Source organism: Sceloporus occidentalis, unplaced genomic scaffold, assembly GCF_023333645.1.
Source record: "Sceloporus occidentalis isolate IW3139 unplaced genomic scaffold, rSceOcc1.0.p SCAF_6, whole genome shotgun sequence".
Taxonomy (NCBI): domain Eukaryota; kingdom Metazoa; phylum Chordata; class Lepidosauria; order Squamata; family Phrynosomatidae; genus Sceloporus; species Sceloporus occidentalis.
In genome coordinates, this window is record NW_028316986.1 from 76,891,579 (window position 1) to 76,912,949 (window position 21,371).

Consider the following 21,371-nt stretch of genomic DNA (forward strand, 5'->3'; position numbering starts at 1 on the left):
AGTTAAATTGGTGTCAAACTGATTATTTCTGCAGCATAGCAGCATCCCCCAGTTATAGCACTATGGTTCTACTTTAACTGCCATGGTTCCATCCTATGGAATTCTGGGATCTGCAGTTGAGGGAGGGCTATGCAGAATTCTCAGCCAGAAAATTTTAATTCCTCCCCAAAGTATAAATCCCAGAATTCCATGGGATGCAGTCACCACAGTTAAGTGGAATATTTGTGTAGTGTGAAAGGATCACTGGTGCCCTACTAATACCATGTCTCCACTGGAAACCACTGAGGAAATAAACAGCAATCTGACATGTGACATTTTTACTGAACCTAGCAACAGAATAAGGCAGTCACCTCAGACAGTTTATTTTGAGTGTTATTAAAGGGCAGCAAATTCGGTAGCTATTCTTTTTATTGGGACTGTATTTTTATTGTGGGGAAGAAGTATTTATGGAGGATTTTCTGTCATATGGACCAAAATAACTCAGCCAACTTTGATTTAGGGTAGAATGGATGGCTGCCATTTTCAGTTGCGGGAATAAAATGTCATAGACCACCTCTAGATCCTTATGAAAGTATTACTCTAGTATAGTTTATGGATTGTCTAAACCTCTTATGTATGCTGTTAGTCATATGCCTACAATTAGCAATAACCTATAGTAAATTTCCTATTGGTAACATTCTCTGCCCCATGGATGAGAAGGTTTTTGTCTTATAATACAGGCATTCCTTGCTTAGTATTTTTCCCCCGTTTAAATTTCCAAGACTCTAACTAGGGAATTCAGGGGCAAGACAGAAATGCAGAAAAACACCATAATCAGTTGCATTTGAACACACATATTTACTATTAGTAAACCATATCTATCAAAATAAGTGTAGTTTAACTACAAACTATTATACTGAGTATTGGAATGAAGGCAGCAGTCTTAGTTGTACTTACTAGGGATTTAGCCCAACTAAGTACAGTGAGGAGTCTCAATAAGCCTGCAGAGGATAATACTGTATGTTCTTTGCAGAGAAGCAGGAGTGGGAAAAATCAGCCCCACGGATTTTGATGGACTTTACTAATGTTCAGTATGTTAAAAAGGCTTTTTATGGGGAGAGGAATAAAAAAATACAGAGCCAAGACTATTACTAAAGCAATTATTTCCCCTTCTTTTTAAATAACCCTTTTGATAATCTTCAGTCTGAATCCTGCTGAACAAGAACTACAACGGATAGGCCTTTAAATAGAAGACAGTCCTCCCTCTCCAACAGCCATATTGAAAAGAAATGCCTCTTTTCCATCACATTATTATAAACAAAAACAAGAAAAATTTCATTCATGATGAAAGCGTTGTCGCTGAACTACCCCATCCAGCAAGGAAGGGATGTGATTGAATGAGAAAGCCTCACCCTGATAAGCAGTCTCCTAAACGGTCAGTTTACTCCTGGGAAGGCCTGCTGATAATGGCCATGGCTATGCTAATGCTCATAAGTGGGTTGTTGCCTCTGAATAACAATATTGTTATGGCATACATATCCAGGGGTAGCCATGTTAGCCATACTATAGTATCCAAAATCTACAAAGCTGTGATACCTTTATTGCACCATGTCTTTTGTGCACTTTAGTTGTCTTCATAAAGGTATCACTGTTTTGTGGATTTTGGATACTGTTATTGTATGGTGTAACAGTTTGAGTGTTGGACCACAACTCTGGAGACCAAGGTTCAAAACCCTGCTCAGCCATAAGACCCACTGGGTGACCTTGGGCAAGTCACACTCTCTCAGCCTCTCAGGGGAAGACAATGGCAAACCTCCTCTCAATAAATCTTGCTAAGAAAACCCCATTAGGATGTGAAGGCCTAATGACTTGAAGGCACACAACACCTATTGTACAAGATTATTATTGTTATTAATATTGCTTTCATGATCTAGTAATAATTTGGATTCTACACAAGATTAGGAATCAATGATGTTTGGTTGAATAATGCAACAAATTCTATTAGTATTTTTCTCTTTTTGACGGCCGTTTCCCAGAAGCCTCTCTCTCAGCCTCAGCCTCTCTTCCTTCCTTCCTTCCTTCCTTCTCCTTGCCCTAGACCAGAGAGGTTTGGTGAGAGCCCCCTGGACCCTTCCTCTTTGTCTTCAGACTGACCAGCCACCCTCCTTTTCCAGGACATGTCCTACATGTCAACCTTCTGTCCAGGAATTCTAAAATGTCCTCCACTTTGAACATGACTAAGAAGCTTGCGCAAGCATGGCCAAGTGGTTTGAGTGTTGGGACTACAACTCTGGAGACCAGGGTTCGATTCCCACCACAGCCATGAAACCCACCTTGGGCAAGTCACACTCTCTCAACCTCAGGGGAAGGCAATGGCAAACCTCCTCTGAACAAATCTTGCCAAGAAACTCCCATGATAGCTTCGCCTTAGGGTCCCTATAAGTTGGAAACAACTTGAAGGCACACAACAACAAGAAGAAGCATGATTTACAGTGGGCCCTTGGTATCCAATGGAGTTTGGTTCCAGGACCATCACTACCCCACCTTACCCTGATGGATACCAAACTCTGTGGATGCCCAAGTCCCATTAAATACAATGGCACAGTAAAATGGTATCCCTTCTATCAAAATGGCAAAATCAAGGTTAGCTTTCTGGAGTGCGTGTGTGTGTGTGTGTATAATATTTTAAAGCTGTGGACGGTGGAATTTGTGGGTAAGAAATCTGTGAATATGGAAAGCTGAGTGTTTTTAGCTTTGATTTGGTCATGTCTTCCATTTTTCTTGAATGACCTCCATTCTGAACATGACTAAGAAACACGGATTTCTATTTCTAGAAGTGTTCATAGCTTTTATTTGGTCATGCCCTCCCCTCTTCTTGACTGTCCTCCATTCTGAGAATGACCAAGAAGAATGAATTTCTATTTCTAGGAGTACTTTTTACCTTTTATTTGCTCATGCCCTCCATTCTTCTGGACTGTCCTCCATTCTGAGCAGGACTCAGAAGCATGAGTTTCTATGTCTAAGAGTGCTTTGAGCTTTTAGTCATGTCCTCCCTTTTTTTTCTTGAATGCCCTCCATTCCAAGGAGGACTAAGAAGCATGCATTTCTATCTATATCTATATCTATATCTATATATCAATTAGTGCTTTTACCTTTGATATGGCCATGTCCTCCATACAGATAGATAGATATATAGATATAGATACATTTTTCTTGAATGCCCTCCATTCTGAGCATGACCGAGAATCATGAATTTCTACATATCTATTAGTGTTTTTACCTTTGATTTGACCGTGCCCTCCATATATATATATATACACACACACACACACACACACACACACATATATATATATATTTCCATGCATATTGAGCATGACCAAGGAGCATGGGCATCTTATTCCTAGGAGTGTCTATATACCTTCGATGTGGCCCTGTCCCTCCCTGTTGGCCGTCCTCCATTCTGTGTTGCCTTGTCCTCCTCCCCTCCCCTGCTTTTTAGAAACGTACAGTATTCCTATTGGATAGTTTTAAATCCGTTGATGTTTAATCTCTTTTTCTGGGTCGATCACTGTTTTTATGACTGGGGGGTGGGAGGGCTGTGGTTGGGGGGGGGTAACTGTAATGTTTTAATTGATGTTTTAATTTATACTGTTGGGACCCGCTTTGATGCCTTTGTGAAAAAGCGGAATACAAATAAATACTAGTAGTAGTAGTAGTAGTAGTAATAGTAGTATCATCATCACCAGCATCCTCATCCTCCTGCTCCTGGTCCTACCTGTAGTATCTGTCATCCTTGTAGGGGGTGAGGTCCTCCTTGATCTCCTTGTAGGTCTCGCGCAGCCGGTGGCAGATGTGCTTGAGCTCTCCGCAGAGCGGGTTCTCGAAGGCCGGGTAGTCGGCCTCCATCCCGCAGCCCGACATCGAGGCCCCTGGAGGCCTCAGGCGAGGAGGCCCTCCCTTCTCCGCCTTCGCCTCTTCGCCATGGCTGCCCCGGGGGCTGGGAGGAGCAGAGGCCGAGGCCAAGCAGCCGCGATACCAGCAGCAGCAGCAGCAGCAGCAGCAGCCCTCCTCCTCCTCCTCCTCCTCTCAGCACAGCGCCCCTGCTGGCCAATGCAGGGACTGTCTGTCGCCAAGGAAGGAGGGCGTCTCTAGCGTCTCCTTCTTCTTCTCCCGCCATTATTGCGCTAGCAGCCATTTTGCTTCCCCTTCTTCAGGGCGAAACCACATCCCCCCCTCCTCTTCCTCCCCCAGGAAAGTGGGGCCCGAATAGAGGGACCTTTACCCCATGAAAGAGAAAAACACAGCCCTAGAAGTGTAAACCCACTGGTCAGGAATGTAAGCTCCTGCTCAAAATGGAGGACCTTCAAGGAAAAGTAATAAATGGAGGGAACGTGACCCAATAAAAACGAAAGGCATTCCTAGAAATAAAAAAATCATGCTTCTGAGTCCTGCTCAAAATGGAGGACCTTCAGGAAAAATGGAGGGACATTTTACCACATAAAAGCTCAAAATACTCCTAGAATGTAAACTCGTGCTTCTGAGTCCTGCTCAAAATGGAGGACCTTCAGGAAAAATGGAGGGACATTTTACCACATAAAAGCTCAAAATACTCCTAGAATGTAAACTCGTGCTTCTGAGTCCTGCTCAAAATGGAGGACCTTCAGAAAAAATGGAGGGACATGACCCAAATAAAAACTGAAAACACTCCTAGAAATACAAATTCGTCTTCCTTAGTGTTGCTCAAAATGGAGGACATTCAAGAAAAATGGAGCGACATGACCTAAGAAAAGCTAAAACCATGCCTAGAAATAGTCATGCTCAAAATGGAGGACCTTTTGAAATTCCTCCTGGACAGAAGGGTGAGATGGAGGACATGACCAAACGAAACTCAAAACACTCATGAGAAATGTAAATACGTGCTTCTTAGTCCTGCTCAAAATGGAGGACGTTTTGAAATCCCTCCTGGAGACAGGGCTGAAATGCAGGCACAGGACCCAATCAAAACTAAGAACACTCATGGAAATATACATTCATAGCCATGTTCAAAATGGAGGACCTTTTGACATCCCTCCTGGAGAGAAGGTGATGTAATGTAGGACATGGCCTGAAAAAGGAGGACACGTACTACATTGTTGCATTTCACTCTTATAGTGGTGCTAGTCCACTTTTCCTGCTCTGGCTGACTCCTGTTGCATTCTGGGATTTGTAGTCCAGTGAGGCCTAAGAGCTCTCAGGCTGAGAGTTCTAAATGCAACTCCTTAAATTGCAAATCCCAGAATGCAACAGGAAGAGGCAGCCAGAGCAGAGCAGCTTTTCCCCGCGGCGCTGCCTCCCTTCATTCAGGCTCCCTGGCTCAGCACCACGGACAGCGCCCTTATAGGACACATTCATTGTGCCTCCAGCATTCATTTATGCTGGGTTTTAGTGTATTTTTTAAATGTATATGCAATTTAATTGTTATTTTAAGGCGGGGAGGGTACAATTTGGGGTTATTATGCACTGCCATTTTACTATGTACCAGATCGCTTTTACTGTAAGCCGCCTCGATCCTAACAGTATTTTATGTATTTCATTCTTTTTGTTTAAAGTACAGTTGGCCTGCCTTATCACCTGATTCTACTTCCCTGGATGTAACTATCCATGGCTTGAAAATATTTCCACATGTGTGTGTGTATAATTTCAGTATTCCAATATATATATATATATATATATATATGAATACAAAAATATAAATTCCATGCTAGAGCGCTATACAAAATTCATGCTTCTGAGTCCTGCTCAAAATGGAGGGCATCCAATATTCCAGTATATTCATGTGTGTGTGTGTGTGTGCATACACACACACATATATATACACACACAACATTCCAGTGTATACATATACGAATATACACATTTCTGTAATATTGGAATGATAGATATATAGCGTTCTATCATGCAATATATATATATATATATATATATATATATATAAACATATATATAGTGTGTGTGTGTGTGTGTGTGTGTGTGTAGTACACATAAACACGCAATATATATATCAATATACTGGAATAATGGAATAATATTATATATACATGCATACATATTATTCCAGTATTCCATTATATTGATGTGTGTGTGTGTGTGTGTGTGTTGTGTGTATACTATATATATATTCCAGTATTCCAATATATCCATATATAGGAATATTTTCAAGCCATGGATGGTTGAATAATGGGAAGCAGAATCTGGTGATAAGGAAGGCTGAAAGTACATTAAATAAAAATTCTATGATAGAGCACTATACATCTGTCTTATCATTCCAATATTCCAGTGTGTGTATGTGGGTGTTGGTGTGTCCAGTATTCCAACACACACACACACACACACACACAGGAATATACTTGAATACTGGAATGATAGACAGATATACAGCGCTCCATCATGGCACCCCAGTGGGTGTGACCTTAGGCAAGTCACACTCTCTCAGCCTCAGAGGATGTCCATGGCAAATCCCTGAAGCAACTTGCCAAGAAACCCCTGTGATAGGTTTACATAAGGGTTGTCATAAGCTGGACTCAGAAACAACTTGAAGAGAACAACAATAACAACCTAGATTTCTCTCTCTCTCTCTCTCTCTCTCTCTCCCTCCCCCCAAAAAGTAAAATTTTATTTATATAAGGGACATTTATATACAGTGGTACTTGAGCATCCTTGGATTATGGTATCCATGGGGGGGGGGGGGGTCCTAGAACCAAACCCCAGCAGACACCATGGACCCACTGTATTTCTGTATCACCTCCAAGTCCTTCAGGGCTCCACAGGTGATAAACAATAACAACCCAATTAAAACAACACAAAGATAGAAATGTTTTTAAAACACATTAAAATACTCATTTTTAAAATCCCATGTTTGTTAGAAGCCAGGTTTGAAACAGTTAAAACAGCACTGTTGAACACTGAATGCCATGCAGAACAACACCATTTGGGCTGCTCACCTGAAAAGAAATGAGGCCAGCCGAACTTCCTTGAGTATGGAGTCCCACAGTCAAGCCACTGTACCCACCAACCTAACTTCAATTTATGGTGACCCTATCATGGGGTTTTCTTGGCAAGATTTGTTCAGAAGGGGTCTGCCATTGTCTTTTTCTGAAGCACAGAAAGTATGACTTGCCCAAGGTCACTCACTGAGTTTCCATGGCCAAGCAGAGATTTGAATCCTAGTCTCCAGAGTCATAGAATCATAGAATTGGAAGAGACCACAAGGGCCATCGAGTCCAACCCCCTGCCATGCAGGAACTCGCAATCAAAGCATCCCTGATAGATGATCATTCAGCCCCTGTTTAAGAGACTCCACTAAACTCTGAGGGAGTGTGTTCCACTGTCGAACACTGTCGAGGACAGAGTTTATTTTGGGATGTGGACCCTTCGTAAATGCAGCAATACTGACATCATATAATTTATGAATGTGAACAATTCATTAATTTTACAGAGAACTACATGGTTACTGCCAGTATTTTTGCTAGATATGTAGTCTTCAAAGGCAAAAACTTGATGCGTATTAACTCCATTTGAATCATATTTATTGAATCATGCAGCCAAATTTTACAAAAGGTTCACAAGCTCAGTTTACATTGAGGGATTAGATGTGAAGTAAGTGTCAGAAACTGATTTAGCAGTATAAATTTCAGTCAGTGATTGGCCTTGTATTTAGACTTCTTCCCCCTTTAAATTTAAATCTGGTCTCACCAAGGAGAATGTGGTCAAAGTTATTTACAAATGGTACCTAATCGCTGTGAAATTAGAAGTGTAAAGAAAGTTATCCCAGTTTGTTGGGAGGGGTTATTCCTCTGAGGTTGCTTACCTTTGTTATGTGGATAGAATGCCCCATTGTGGAGGGGTTTTGGTCTCAAACTTTAAAACAGGCATCCGTGATAACAAAGCACTACTGCAAAGGTCAGTTGTTATTATGCCTCTTTATTAAGGACAGTAAGAAATTACAATACAAATAATTTATTACTTTTCTCCTAGTTGCTGCCCAATAACCATTGTGAAGCACTGCAAACAAACTTTGAATCCCACAGAAGGCTGGTGAGGAAAGTTTGGGATGATCTTCTTAAAAATATTGCATAATATAAAAGCAGCCAAAAACAAAAGTGATGCTTTTATCACATCTTGGGTTCCCTTTATAGATTGTATCAACAGTAGTATCAGATCCTTACACCCGCTATTAACCGATACCTCTGATGTGTCATCTTAAACAAAACTATTGTATTTTCTATTCTGAATGTCCCAGTCTCTCTTTTCCTCCCACTTCCATTTGTCCACAGCTTCCTTCAGTTGTTGCAGACTGAGTTCAAAGTGCAAAAATAGCTTGCACTTAATTAACTCAACAGAGGGTAGCTGATGAGGAGGTGTTTTATTGCTCAGGCCAAAGCAAACTGCTTTGTTACATGCTGAAGTTTCTCTTAATTCATGTATTCTTCCTCATTAATAACTTGTACCATCTTGACCATACTCTGATGTTGCTTGCCTACGTGTGTCCTGATTTTCATCTGTAAAATATTGGAGATTATGCAATTGCAAAGCAAATACTTTGAAATATTTCCCTCCTTCACATGGAAAAACTGTTGTTGTTTCCAATATTTCTATAATAAAAATGAACCAAAAGGATCTCTTTCACTGAGCCACCATTATATACTGAGACCCAGTGCACAATTATAATTACTATGAACTTCAGTGGGATTAAATTTGGATGCCTAATAGGTGTGAAGACAGTTAACATATGGGGAAAGCTTTGCAAGATGCTACAAAATCTCTCTATATAATTTTTTTAAAAACCTGTGTGGCATATGTGACATGTCTTTTAGTAAAAGTGAGGAATATTACATTTTTTGTGTCGTTACTGATTCCATCTACATTTAATTTAATTGTCACAGAATGCTATCAGAATACACTTTATAGAGTTTTTTGTATTTTTAAAATGAAGAATAGGTATAAAAACCACATCTTCTATTATTATTATTATTATTATTATTATTAAACTTTATTTCTATAGCGCTGTAATTATACACAGCGCTGTACAAAGTCGGTAAAATCTTCTAAGCAAGCTTTAACAAATGTAATGTTGCATTCCAATTAAATACAATGTTTTCTTTAGGGGAGTATATTCACTGTAGCATGTTTTTAAAGGTAGCCAGTAAGAGATGCATCAGTGTACATTTATTAGTAAACATCCATTAAACATAGGTTGTATAACTCTGTTTTGAAGAGATTTGGACTGTTTTTAATTGTAGAAACTGAATGTGGATGAAATATGAATATTTCAGATCATGTGAAAGGGAAAAATAATATCCATTGTTGTCTCATTGTTACCTTTCAACTATCAGGAGGAGCTTGTGGAATCTTTACAGATGTTTGTATGCTGCTGTTATGTACCATAAATAATCTTAAATAAATATCTTCAAATCAGAGTAGATGCCCAATTCCATGCTGAAAGCAGGACAATATATAGTCCTTTGGAGAAAATGCTGATGTTTAAGAATCCCCTGTGAACATACATTACTATTGTAGCTGGGGAAGGTTCATGTTTGAGCTTAAAGGATATCTTTGAGTTTGAAGGACATTTTATTTAGGATCGGTTCCCCTTCTGCGCCCAAATGTTTGGTGACTATACAGCCCTTCTGGTAAACTGTTGACCGACTGACTGACTGACTGACTGACTGACTGACTGACTGACTGATTTATGGCCTGTATTTCTCATCTCATGACCAATCAGGACTCCTGAGGTGAAGCACAATTGACAAAAGCATTTTAATAACATCAAATAATAAAGAACAAAAAACAATTTTAAACAGTTCAAATCTCTTCAAAAAAACAACGAGCTTTTTAAAAGCAGCTAAAGGAAATGCCCCTAATTTTAAGAGCCAAAGACCTGACCTTCTTCAGGAGATATCATTCAAGGTACTCCTACAGAGAAAGTCCTGTCGTGTACCACCAGCCTTGCCCCATAAGGTAGTGGGACACATAACAGGGCAGAAGAGGCAGTGTTTCAGATATCCTGGCCCCAAGCTGTTCAGGGCTTTATAGGTCAAGACCAGCATCATGAATTGGGCTCAGAAGCTATTTGGAAGCAAGTGCAGTTCTTCTAAAAACAGTGTTATGTGGTCTCTAAAATGCAGACCTGCTAATAGTCTGTCTGATGTATTTTGTACTAGCTGTATCTTCTGAACACATTTCAAGGGCAGCCCCACATAGTTCATGTTACAGTAGTCTGTCCAGGAGGTGATTAAGGCATGAACCACTGCGGACAGATTTGCCCTCTCTCAGAAGTTAGCTGTAACACTAACCCAAACTGGGCAAAAGTACTTCTTACCACATCAGGAGCAGTGCTGGGTCCAAAAGCTTTAAACTGCATGGTAGTTTTAATGCAAAACTTATACATATTTTAATTTCTGTTAAGATCTTTCATACCAGGATAAAACATAAAGTAGACTAGTTTATTCAATCCTATATTAGAGGCATCACAGTTCTCCTATGATTATGCTTTAATTCTAATCCTACAAGATTAAACACTGAAGCGAGCTCTCCTTCCAAAAGATTACCCAGTCTACATTTACCCATCTTTAGAATAGATCCTTAGAATGGTTTCTTCCAGTTTTCTGGGTCATGGATAAATCCAGAGTTCAACAGAAGATTCTACTCTTTAACTGAGGATCAACTTTCAGATTTTAAACCTGATGGTAGAAACGGTCCTGTAATATCTTTCCAAGCCACCTTTGAGGCCAGCTGACCACATTGCCCCAGTTTCAAGTTAGTGTTAGATGAATACAGGTTGCAGGAGTTAGCATTAGAACTATGGCACATATATTCAAATCCAGCCATATAAAATCATTGTTACCAGGGGATGAAGCTCTATCATGGCAGCAAGTGCATGAAGTCTTTGAGTTTAGCTGACACATGTGAAGGGCACCAGGCTCAGGAATGCGTTCAGTGAGGAAAATGTGTCTAAAAGACATTCCTACAGGTTTTAAGGCATCAACCTGTATTCTCTCCATCCACCCCCAGGCTAGGAAGGAAAGTATCTTGACCATGACTTTGTGAGAGACTTCAGTCTGAGGAATTAATCAGAATCCAATGTTGGTTGTGCTAATTAATAGTTTGTAGCTCTTGGTCATCCAACAAATAATTTATCGCCTGAAGCCTTGCAGAAACAGGTTCTGTGACAGTCCTGATCATATTATTTGACCAACAATCTGGAGAATGTGATATTGATACAAAATCAGTCTCCAAATGATGCTGATGGCACCTTCTACCAATTCTTATAAGATCTTTTGGGAGCTTGTAATATCAGCCTTATATAGCCATGTATCTGGAGTGTATGTGTACGTCAGAATATCTTTAATTTTCTGACTAGAGCTTCTACAGATCCACTCTCCATGTGCTTCCAATGAAAAATCATGTGGAGCAGGAGCCAAAGCAGGGCTTCTTTGGGAATTCAGTGACATGTTTATGTAACCTCACTTGGTTCCACTTTAAAAAAAAAAAATCTTTCTATGTTGAAATGCATTGCTCCAAGTACACGAGCTTTCATACACCAAATTGCATCTTGGCTATTATGTATTCATGAGGATTTTGTGAAAGAATAAGAAACAAAAATGCTATTCATAGACGTTCATTAAGTAGTCAGAGAAAAATGAATGTTGCCCAAATTTGGTTGTAACAATATTATAAAGACAGGTTTCTGGGGCAAAAATCCTGCTATATCAGTAACAGAAGGTGTGATCGATAGAGGAATGAACAATGGAAGTCTCGATGAGAGTAAAACTGTTGTGAATATTCAGGCTTCCAGTGCAAAAAATATGCGCAATAACGGACAAAATACCAGAACCAACTCACAAACTCTTCTAGTTTGCAAAAAATTTAATAAGCAACACCTGGACAATTCTTACAGTTCCAAATTCATCAAGGAAAATAGGGCAACTGACCCAATCTCAATCATGTAGACAGTCAAAAGTTTGGACAAACCACATTATTGAAGGGAAACCACTTAATGCTTTCTAGAAACCTTCTGCACAATCTATTACACAGGGCACATAACAGGAGAGAAAGGTCATGGGAAGGGTCATAATTACAAAGAAAATCCAGGTCTGAATGTCATATTTTAAAAATAATAATCCATAATTTTTAAAAGGCCATTGAAAAATATTGTAGGTATGGACCAGTCATCAGAGAAGTGTACCATTTTCTCTGCAGAACTGAGAACATCATGCAGGTTTGGCATGGTTAGGAAACCCATGCATCTAACCATATATGATTCATAAATTTAAAGAAAAAAATCCCAGCTCAAAATAGAACAAAAAAGAACTTTCAAATGACAATAAAAATGCCAAAAAGTAGTAAATCAAAAAACAATGATCAAAGTTACAGTACCCAAATGATGCATTTATAAACAAATGCAATTTTTTTAAAAAATGACCCCTTTTCCAGTAAAGACTACAATGCCTTTTTCAACCAAACATATCCCCATGCAATTCCACAACAATACAAAAATTGTATCTACAACAAACAGCAAGATCTTGAAAACCTCCTGTAAATAATGTACACGAGAGGATAAAACATAAAGTGAAAAGTGGGAAAAACCAAAATGGATAGCCAGATTGACAATAGAAAGAAAGGAAAAGGAGGGGAAAACTTACAAGCCTAAAAAAGGAACTTTAAATGACAAGATTGATGAGATGTATGGCATGAGCTCATTGAGCACTATCTTAATAAAACACTGGAAATACAAGCATCTTCTATTTTAATTTTTTTTTGCAGTTTATTTTTTTCTTCTTAACACATGACTTAAAAGGCCTCCTTTAGACAACCATTTACGAGACAGACCAAACATTCATAAAGGGAAGACTGCCTCAACTCTCCAAAACACCTTGAGCAGGGGACAATGTTCTGCATGTCATATATTGGTTTACAAACTACCCTGACAGAAAAGGTTGAAATCAGATTTGTTTTCCCTTCCATACCCAATAATTTTGAATTGGAAGTGAAATCATAGGACTGTAATTACAAGATGGACTTTTTTGAAAAAAATAATTCTTCCAAAAACATTCTAAATTTTATTATTATTATTATTTAAAAAAATCCTTTGTAAACCATGGAAGTTCCAAATGAGACTTCTGCCTCTCATGCACCCTTATAGGTAAGAATGGACTGCAGAGAAAAGGAGCTGACCAGATCTCAGTGACTACCATTGCCTTGCTTGGATGGATGTGATATGGCAAGGCTGGAAATACAGTTCCAATAGCACATAGATCCAAGATGCTGCAGAGAATGGAAGAAAACATTGCCATTGCCATTTCCTAGCACATCCAGCCCTATAAACCACTGCCATTTGTCCAATACCAAGACCAGTTAAAATGTTATTTTCTCCTCCTCACTTCTTTTCAGGTGTGAATGAGAGCCACTTCGCAGATTATGGTTTTTAGGTCCATACCCACAAAAGTAAACTGGGGGTGGCAAACACAAGTATTCTGCAGGTACACTTGGCCAGGAAATTTTGATTGGCTATAGCACCTTGCCCAGTGTACACTGTGGGCAAACCTTTTGGCTTTACAAAAGGTGTGGAATGGTCTTGAGAAGGCAGGAGAAATGATGAGATATGTTTCATCTGCACAAGATGCTACAGTATCTGTTCCCTGTAGAAAACTAGAATTTGTTCATGTATATCCCACTCATTTATATCCCAAGCTTAAGAAAGTCTCCTTTTGGATGACAGCGCTAGAATCCCCTCGCCAGCACAGAGGAGTCTGGGAGCTGTGGTTCAGAACAAAATAACTTTCCCAAACTCTGTTTAGATCCCATCTGTCTTCCATGTAATTGACATCTGCTTATATAAGGTTCTCAGAACACTGCTTAGCTTCAGACCACTTGCTGTGTCATGTTCCTTCACCCTTGAATCCAGGGACTTAGCCAGTCAACCAGCAGAGATTTCCCCACTGCAGCACAGACAGAGCTTCCCAATAGGAGGTGCATGGATTACAGTCTCCAAAAAGCATTGGATTCCTGAATCCAATGAAATGCTCTTCAGATGCTCAGATGGGACTACTGAGCTGGAGTCCAAGGCTGAATGCTTTAATACAAACAGTGAATATGGTCTTACTGGCTTCCTGTTTTGTCCTTTTACTTAGTTAAGTTGGTCTTGCCTTCCTTTTCACAAGCACACCAAAAACATATTACCAAAATGCTTTATTTTCTCAATATCTACCAAGACTTCCCTTCAAAGAAAATGCTTACCATTGGGCCCAGGTCATCTATTCCCAGGGTATCTGGTAAATAATATTAAATTTGTGGAAACAAGAATCATTAACAATTAGACAGCATACTGGGGGACATCTCACAGGCATGTATGATAAACATAACCAGAGCAGAGAGAGGACCACAAAGCTCATTACATTCTTGCAACAGTGAGTGAAGTGAAATACATTTTTTACTCCATGGCCAGTGGTCTGTGCAAACTGGTCTATTTGATTCAGTTGCTCTTCTAGAATTGGGCTCTGTACTTGACAATCTTTGTTAACTGCAGGAATAGGCACTTTTAAAAAAAAGATCATCAATCCATACAAAAAACACAGCCTGAACATTTTAATGACTCTGCATTGGCTTCTGTTTGTTTGATAATAAAGTTCCAGATGTGGTTTTTGTGCCTATCTGGCATGTTCATGGCTGGATCAAGATTTGAGGGAGGGAAAACATGTCTTCCAGGCACCCCTTCTTGCATCAGTAGGAGGGCATACCTGAATATGGTGGCAGTACTGCTGGGCTCCTGACTCTATCCAACCTTTTTCTTTCCCACAGTACTCAGGAGTAAAGCTAGGTCAGGGGCAATGTGGAAAATTAGATGGTTTTTTTTTTTTACTGGTTGGAATACCAGGCCTCCACCACCATTTCAACATTTGAACTTAAGCAATTCTCCGAGACATATATTGCTGTCATAAATTTTTGACTTTCCTCAATGGATTAACAACCTCAATAGCAGTATCAATCTGATGGTTTTATATTTAACTGTCATCCTTCAGCCTGCGAGGGAATGAACAGGCAGGCCCAGCTCCACCAGGGCTAGCCTGAAGAAGCCTCCATTCCATCTGCCTTGGTCCAGGCCTCAGAGGGAGAGAAGAACCACTGGACCTCATCCCCTTTCCTGCCACCATTCCCTTCTCCTTTTGTGTCATGTCTTTTAGATTGTAAGCCTGAGGGCAGGGAACCGTCTAATGAAAAATAATAATTGTAAGCCGCTCTCATAGCCTTTACGGCTGAAGGGTGGGGTATAAATACCATAAATAAATTAATAAATAATAAATATACTTTTATTTTATATTATGTCTACTGAGCTGTGGTTATATTGGAACTTAGCAAGTTTTTGTTGTATTCTGTTTTAATAATAATAATAAAAAAAGAAATACCAGGCCAAAGAAGAAAAACTGAGAGACCCAGAGTAAGCACTGTCATTGTGCCCTACCAGATAGCTGGCATTTGCCCAAAGATGCCAGGTGCTAACACTAGCCTTGAACACATTAACATTTCTCCCCTCGCTTTTATTTTGAGGTATTTGAGAAGAAACAATTATGGTACTGTAGGTGCACTTTTGGCTGCTGAACATAACAGATTACTTTGTTAAGGAAAATGCAACATGGGATATACAGTGTAAGAAATAAAACATGTATGTGAGAGTCAGGATGACTCAGCAAAAGCAATTAGGAGCCACACAGGTGTAAAAGGTAATGTAATTAACAAGTCCTAAATGCCAAGGACAGAAATGCAAAGTGGATAATTGAACACACCTGAGAATTGTTAAAGTGGACAAGGTGAAATGATGAAATCATTAATTATGGGATGAACTAAGAGAACCAATGAAAATGGTTGTACACGCCCACTGGGTGGAAACTGACAAGAGTGGGTGGTGTTTTCCAAGGGCTATAATAATGGCTATGATTCCCAATGTATTTTGTGGGTAGTAGTAGTTGGTAGTAGTGGAGGAATATTGGAGTTGTGTTGGATAGTTTTGGAGCTGTATATAGTAGAATAAAGTAGATCTTTTATATAAGACTACTGAGTTGTCTGGTGTCTTGAGTGAAGATACAAGAGCCAGCTGGATCCTGAAGAAGTGTGAAGACTTCTGTGGAAGCAAGAGTGAGAAGGCTTGGAGAGTTTGTCAGGGTCTTCAGCCTATTCTCTGTAACTCTGCTGCTTTAGAGCAAAGCTTTAACCACTGGCCAAAACTGGTCAGCGCCGGTGCGTAACAAGGTGGTGAGTTCGAGCCAGAGGTGAAGTGCTACAACTCCCATCATCCCTGACATACTTCACATTTGCAGATGTGTTTTATGTGGGCCTGAACTTAAAACTCCACTTGATATAGTTATTTACTATAGTTCGGTCTCATGTTTTCTCTTTTTAAGGAACAACCTGCACTAGAATTCTTTCCTTCTCAATGTCAATGAGCCAGGGAACTTGTCATAATCTTTCTCACTCCTTCCCTTGCTGAACAGAAGCAGTGATCTGAGTTTAAACTAAGGTTTTGCCCCAACACCAATGTCCTTGTTAAAATACTAAAAGTATTCATTTATCCTACTACTGATTTCCAATATTACTTGGTGGCCTGGCATCTTGTCCTAAATACTGCCTATCACTATAATTTTCTCTTCTATCTTTTCCCAGTCCTCCTGTTGAGTCAACTAGCTGGGATCCCCAGGTTCTTCCTTTCATGTGGAACTGTGATTAATTCTGTTGTAGCTCACAAACTGGGAAACACTTGTGTAGAGCCGTTTCAGGTTTCTCAGTTCTGGGAGCAGGGAATGCAGTTGTGGGACTGCGGAGGGGGGGAGCCTTACACAAATCCCAAAAAGAAGGGCAGGATGCCGCAGAAAATGGCAAGACAGAGTGTTGGCCTTCTCAACTGTGCCACCTCAATTGTGGAATATGTTTTCCTTGAAGGTCCAGCTAGTGCAAGCACTGGCTTTACTTAGGCACCAAGTAAGAACGCTGCTATTCATGAAAGCTTTTGGGTGCTGATTTACTCCAACATATTTAGGCATGTGGTTTTAAATTGTTTTAACATTCCTAATTTATTTTTAATGGATCAACTTAGGGGCTGTGCAGATGGGCATGATACCGCAAGCTCAACCTATGCTATCCTAGCCTTGGTGCTCACCCAGGTGTGGGGCCAGGCAAGTGTTTACACACCAGTCCCCATGCCGACCTGGGAACTACTACCAGTGCACACTCCTTACTTTGCTGCACTGTTGCTGGTATTAAGAAGCCCTGTCATGTGTGATGCAGAAACAGGTTGCCTGGCTGCACCCTCACAGTGAGGTGCCCCATTTCTACATCAGGCATGGCAACAGGAAGCTTCTCAATACCAGTGATGGCGCAGCAAGGTAAGGAGTGCAGGAGGGCCATGTAAACATCTGGAGTTTCTAGGAAACTTCCCAGCAAACCAGGGATCAAACTGACCTAGGTGAAGGCTTTTTATCCTGCGAGCGGGCCAGATCCAGCAGATCTGTGTGCAGTCTGGCAGGATTGGGCCCGATCCTGGCCTGGGGTTTGGTCTGTGTCATCTGAACTGGATGTCCAGAAGCTGGAGAAAACATGGCCCTTTTGGCTCATACAGACAACCTTTAGTATATTTGTAGTCGACCCATGTTCTATACTCCCCTGGCATAAGGCCTGTATAATACAGTCAGCCCTTCTTATACACAGATTTTTTTATACACGGATTCAAGCATCCACGGTTTGAAAATGTTCAAAAAAAATGTATACATTTCAAATATCAAACCTTGATTTTCCAACTTTTATAAGGGACATCATTTTGCTATGTCATTATATTTAATGGGACTTGAGCATCCGTGCATTTTTTTATCTACAGGGGATCTTGGAACCTAACCCCAGCATATAACAAGGGTCCACTGTACAGCAGAAGACTTTTCCTAAGAGAATCTGCTCACAGAATGGCATTTGCCTCCTTCCACCACTTCTGCCCATGCAAAGTTACTCCCAAGTGCCAGGGGTTCACTGGAAGATCATGGGGTGGGTGAGTAACAGGGGGAACAGGTAAAAATCAAGGACCTTTCCTCGAGTGAACAGAAGTTTCTATTCTACTTTAGTCAGACTTCACCTGGAATATTGTGTCTAGTTCTAGGCACCACCGTTAAAGAAGGATATTGACAAGCTGGAACAAACTCAGAGGAGGGTTAGGATAATAGTAGGAAGATATTAAGAAGTGTGGAAACAAAGTTCTATAAGGAATGGTCAAGGGAGGTGGATATGTTTGGCTTGAAGAAGTGAAGATGGAGAGATACGATCTGTCTTTAAATATCTGAAGCTCTCTTTAAATATCTGAAGACCTATCATGCAGATGATGGAATAAGCTTGTTTTCTCCTGCTTCAGAGGATATAACCTAAACCAATGGATTCAAATTACAAGAGACAAGATTAGAAGATTCCCTTGATTGTAAGAGCTGTTTGACATAGTCGATGACTCTTGGGATCCCTTCTTGATTTAGGCCACCTGTAATTTATGCTGTGAGAGACAATGTGGCATAGTGGTTTGAGTGCTAAAGTACAACTTTGGAGACCCAGCTCCGATTCTCAGCTTTGCCATGATACCCACTGGGTGACCTTGGACAAATCACATTTTCTTAGCCTCAAGTGAAGGCAATGGCAAACCTCGTCTGAACAAATCTTGCCAAGAAAACCCCATGATAGGGTCACTTGAGGGTCACCATAAGTTGGAAACTACTTGAAGGCACACAACACAAACAGACACAATTTATGCTGTATGTGAGAATTATGTGAGATTTCAAATGGGGGAAGGAAAAAGCTGTTTTGTTCATGCAGAAAAAAACATTTTCAAAACAACAGTACCAAAAAAAATGTCAGAGCTTGAAATGTCACTTTGTGTGAAACTAAGGCTCTCAAAATCTCCCAGCCAGCTTTGCCAAGCTCTGAAAAACTGGTTGGTACCAGCATCACATTGCAAGCTAGTCCTTGTGAAGTTGCCTCAATTGGTACTTGATCAGAGTAACCAACTACGCTGCTTTCCCCTCAAATATTCCTTCCTCAAAGCATTATGGGAGCACCAGAGTGTTCTACAGCTTCCAAGTGGACCTTAGACTATCAGCAATGTCCTGGTTTCAGGTTCATGGATATACTGGGATTCTGTGACTATACCATTCAAGGATGGAGTTTGTACAGTGCGCCCACGCCATACGCAGATGCACTATAAACGGCTTTAACTTTACACAGAAGGTTAAGCCGCCGGAACTGTAATGGTGTGTGTGGTGTGCCGCACACGGAAACACTCCCCCATTAAAAATAATGGAGTTTGAGCATACACATTTTTCCCCATACGTGGGGGGGGGGGGGGGGGGGATCCAGAACAGATCCCCTGCACATGGGGAGGGCCCACTGTATTAGGCAAAAAAATCAGCAAACTCATAATTTGAGCTTTTAAAAACTATAAATTTCTAGCTCTTAAGACTGTGAAGATGGGGTCAAAAGTATGAAGGCAAGGCCAGATGAAAGTTTGGAGGCTAGAGGTAGATCAAGAAGTGGACAAGATTTATAGATTTTGGGACCTCGTATACATGGGATTCCCCCCATCACCACCTCCCCATATTTTATTTTATATTTATATATTTATTTATGGGATTTATACCTTCCTCCCAAAATGGGACTCAATGTAGTTTACAATAATTTGAAAAGATTAACAGAAGGAATAAATAACTAAGGGGCTAAACAAACTGACATTTAACGATGGCCTCAGGGCAGTGTGGGGGCATGGGGTCTGCACGCTGCATGCTCTGATGCCACCCTGATGCCAGCATCACGTTGCATGCTCAACTGCACAACAGGGGGTGTCACAGCACTCTTTTGGCACAGTGTTTAGACATACTGCGCCAAAGGAGTGCCAAAAAGCCACCCTTGTAGTGACAAGGGTGCCTTTTTGCCAGCGCTAAAAGGAGCAGCATTTTACCATTCTTTTTAGCGCCGGCAAAGCTCCGGATCAGGGCTGCAGTGTGTGTTTGCCACAGCTCCAATCTGGTGCTGAAAGCTGTGGAGCCGCTCTTTTGAGACAGTCTGTAGAACCCCTCAGTCTGTATTATGCTATAATTGTCACAGAATATAGAGCAATTTTTTCAGGACCAAAGTTTCAAACATACAATTTGCATTATGTGAGCTCATTCAGTTTGCATATGATCTTGTTTGCTAATAGGTTTTCTGCTGGAGACAACAGAGCAAAACAAAAACAACCTCCTAACCATCACCTGCTTAACTTTACTCCTAGTAATATTTATAAAGCTTTTACTTGACTTGGTTGATATCTTCTTTTTAAAATATAAAATATGGTGAACATCCTCCCTTGAGGAATGAATAGATATAAATGAGGTAGAAGCCTTCACAGCCACTGTGATGTTTAAATGTTATCTCTTGCCAAGGATCTGCAGTTAAACTTTGCTATCTGATGTGAAAAATTACTCACATGAAATTTATTTCAGTTTGCACACACTCACTGGTGAAGCAAGGGCCAGCTTAAAATCAGGAAAATACAGGAGCATAATGAGTTTATGAAACAGATTCACTCTCTCTTGAAACCACCTCTTCTGAAATACCTGTCATGGCCTCTGACACATAATGGAGAGTTCATCAGGTAGAAACAGTCTCTCTGACTACATAAAGTTGATTAAAGAAACCATTATGTTCTCCATCAGTTTGGGCTTTCAATCCATTTACTGGAGCATTGCCCACTTCAATTTATAGCCAGAGGAGGCACGCTATGACTACAGAACAGGGAAATAGCAAGTATTCACCAACTCTTTCACTGTTCAACCAGCAAGTTACCAGAGTCAACTGGACTTGAACTAGGAATATTTTGATTTGCACACACTCCTCCAGTAGTGAACAACTCCAGAATGTTTGGAGAACAGGAAGTATTATCTTCTCTGATTTCCAGAATGGCCCCATTTGCAGCAATCTATTGATCTGCTCTGACTGAGCCAGGCTACATATCCTTATGCGTTTTTGACTGGACAAATGCTGGCCTTGGCATTACCTGGTTGGCAATTCCTATTCTAGCCAACATTTGTGTCTCAGCCTTTTATCTATCTCATTCCTCCCTCCAGCTATCTAAGACCATGAGTTTTAGCTTCCTTTCAGCTTCAGCTTCCTCCAGAGAAACTCTCAATATTCTTCTTCTTGTCCTTACTGCAGTGTGCTTGCATGGATGTATTCATAAACTCAAGACTCAAATTGCTAATGCAACCTCCTGCCAATTCTGTCCCACACAATCCTATCAGATCTTGGCTCACCCAGGAAGCCAGATATGACTAGGCTATCTAAGGCTTAATCTTGACAAA

At 40.4% G+C, this 21,371-nt stretch overlaps 1 protein-coding gene across 2 annotated transcripts in view; it reads right to left on the bottom strand.

Annotated features, from left to right (window-relative positions):
* TMEM181 (transmembrane protein 181) overlaps nt 1-4,028 on the bottom strand; it is a 42,024-nt gene extending 37,996 nt beyond the window's left edge. The window contains exon 1 of one of the 2 annotated variants that reach the window (XM_089530116.1): nt 3,758-4,028. In XM_089530116.1, coding sequence (XP_089386242.1) covers nt 3,758-3,903 — 146 coding nt within the window. In that variant the 5' untranslated portion in view covers nt 3,904-4,028. The remainder of the gene's footprint in view (nt 1-3,757) is intronic. The other variant, XM_089530117.1, reaches the window with a different exon arrangement.
* Nucleotides 4,029-21,371: the final 17,343 nt, after the last annotated feature.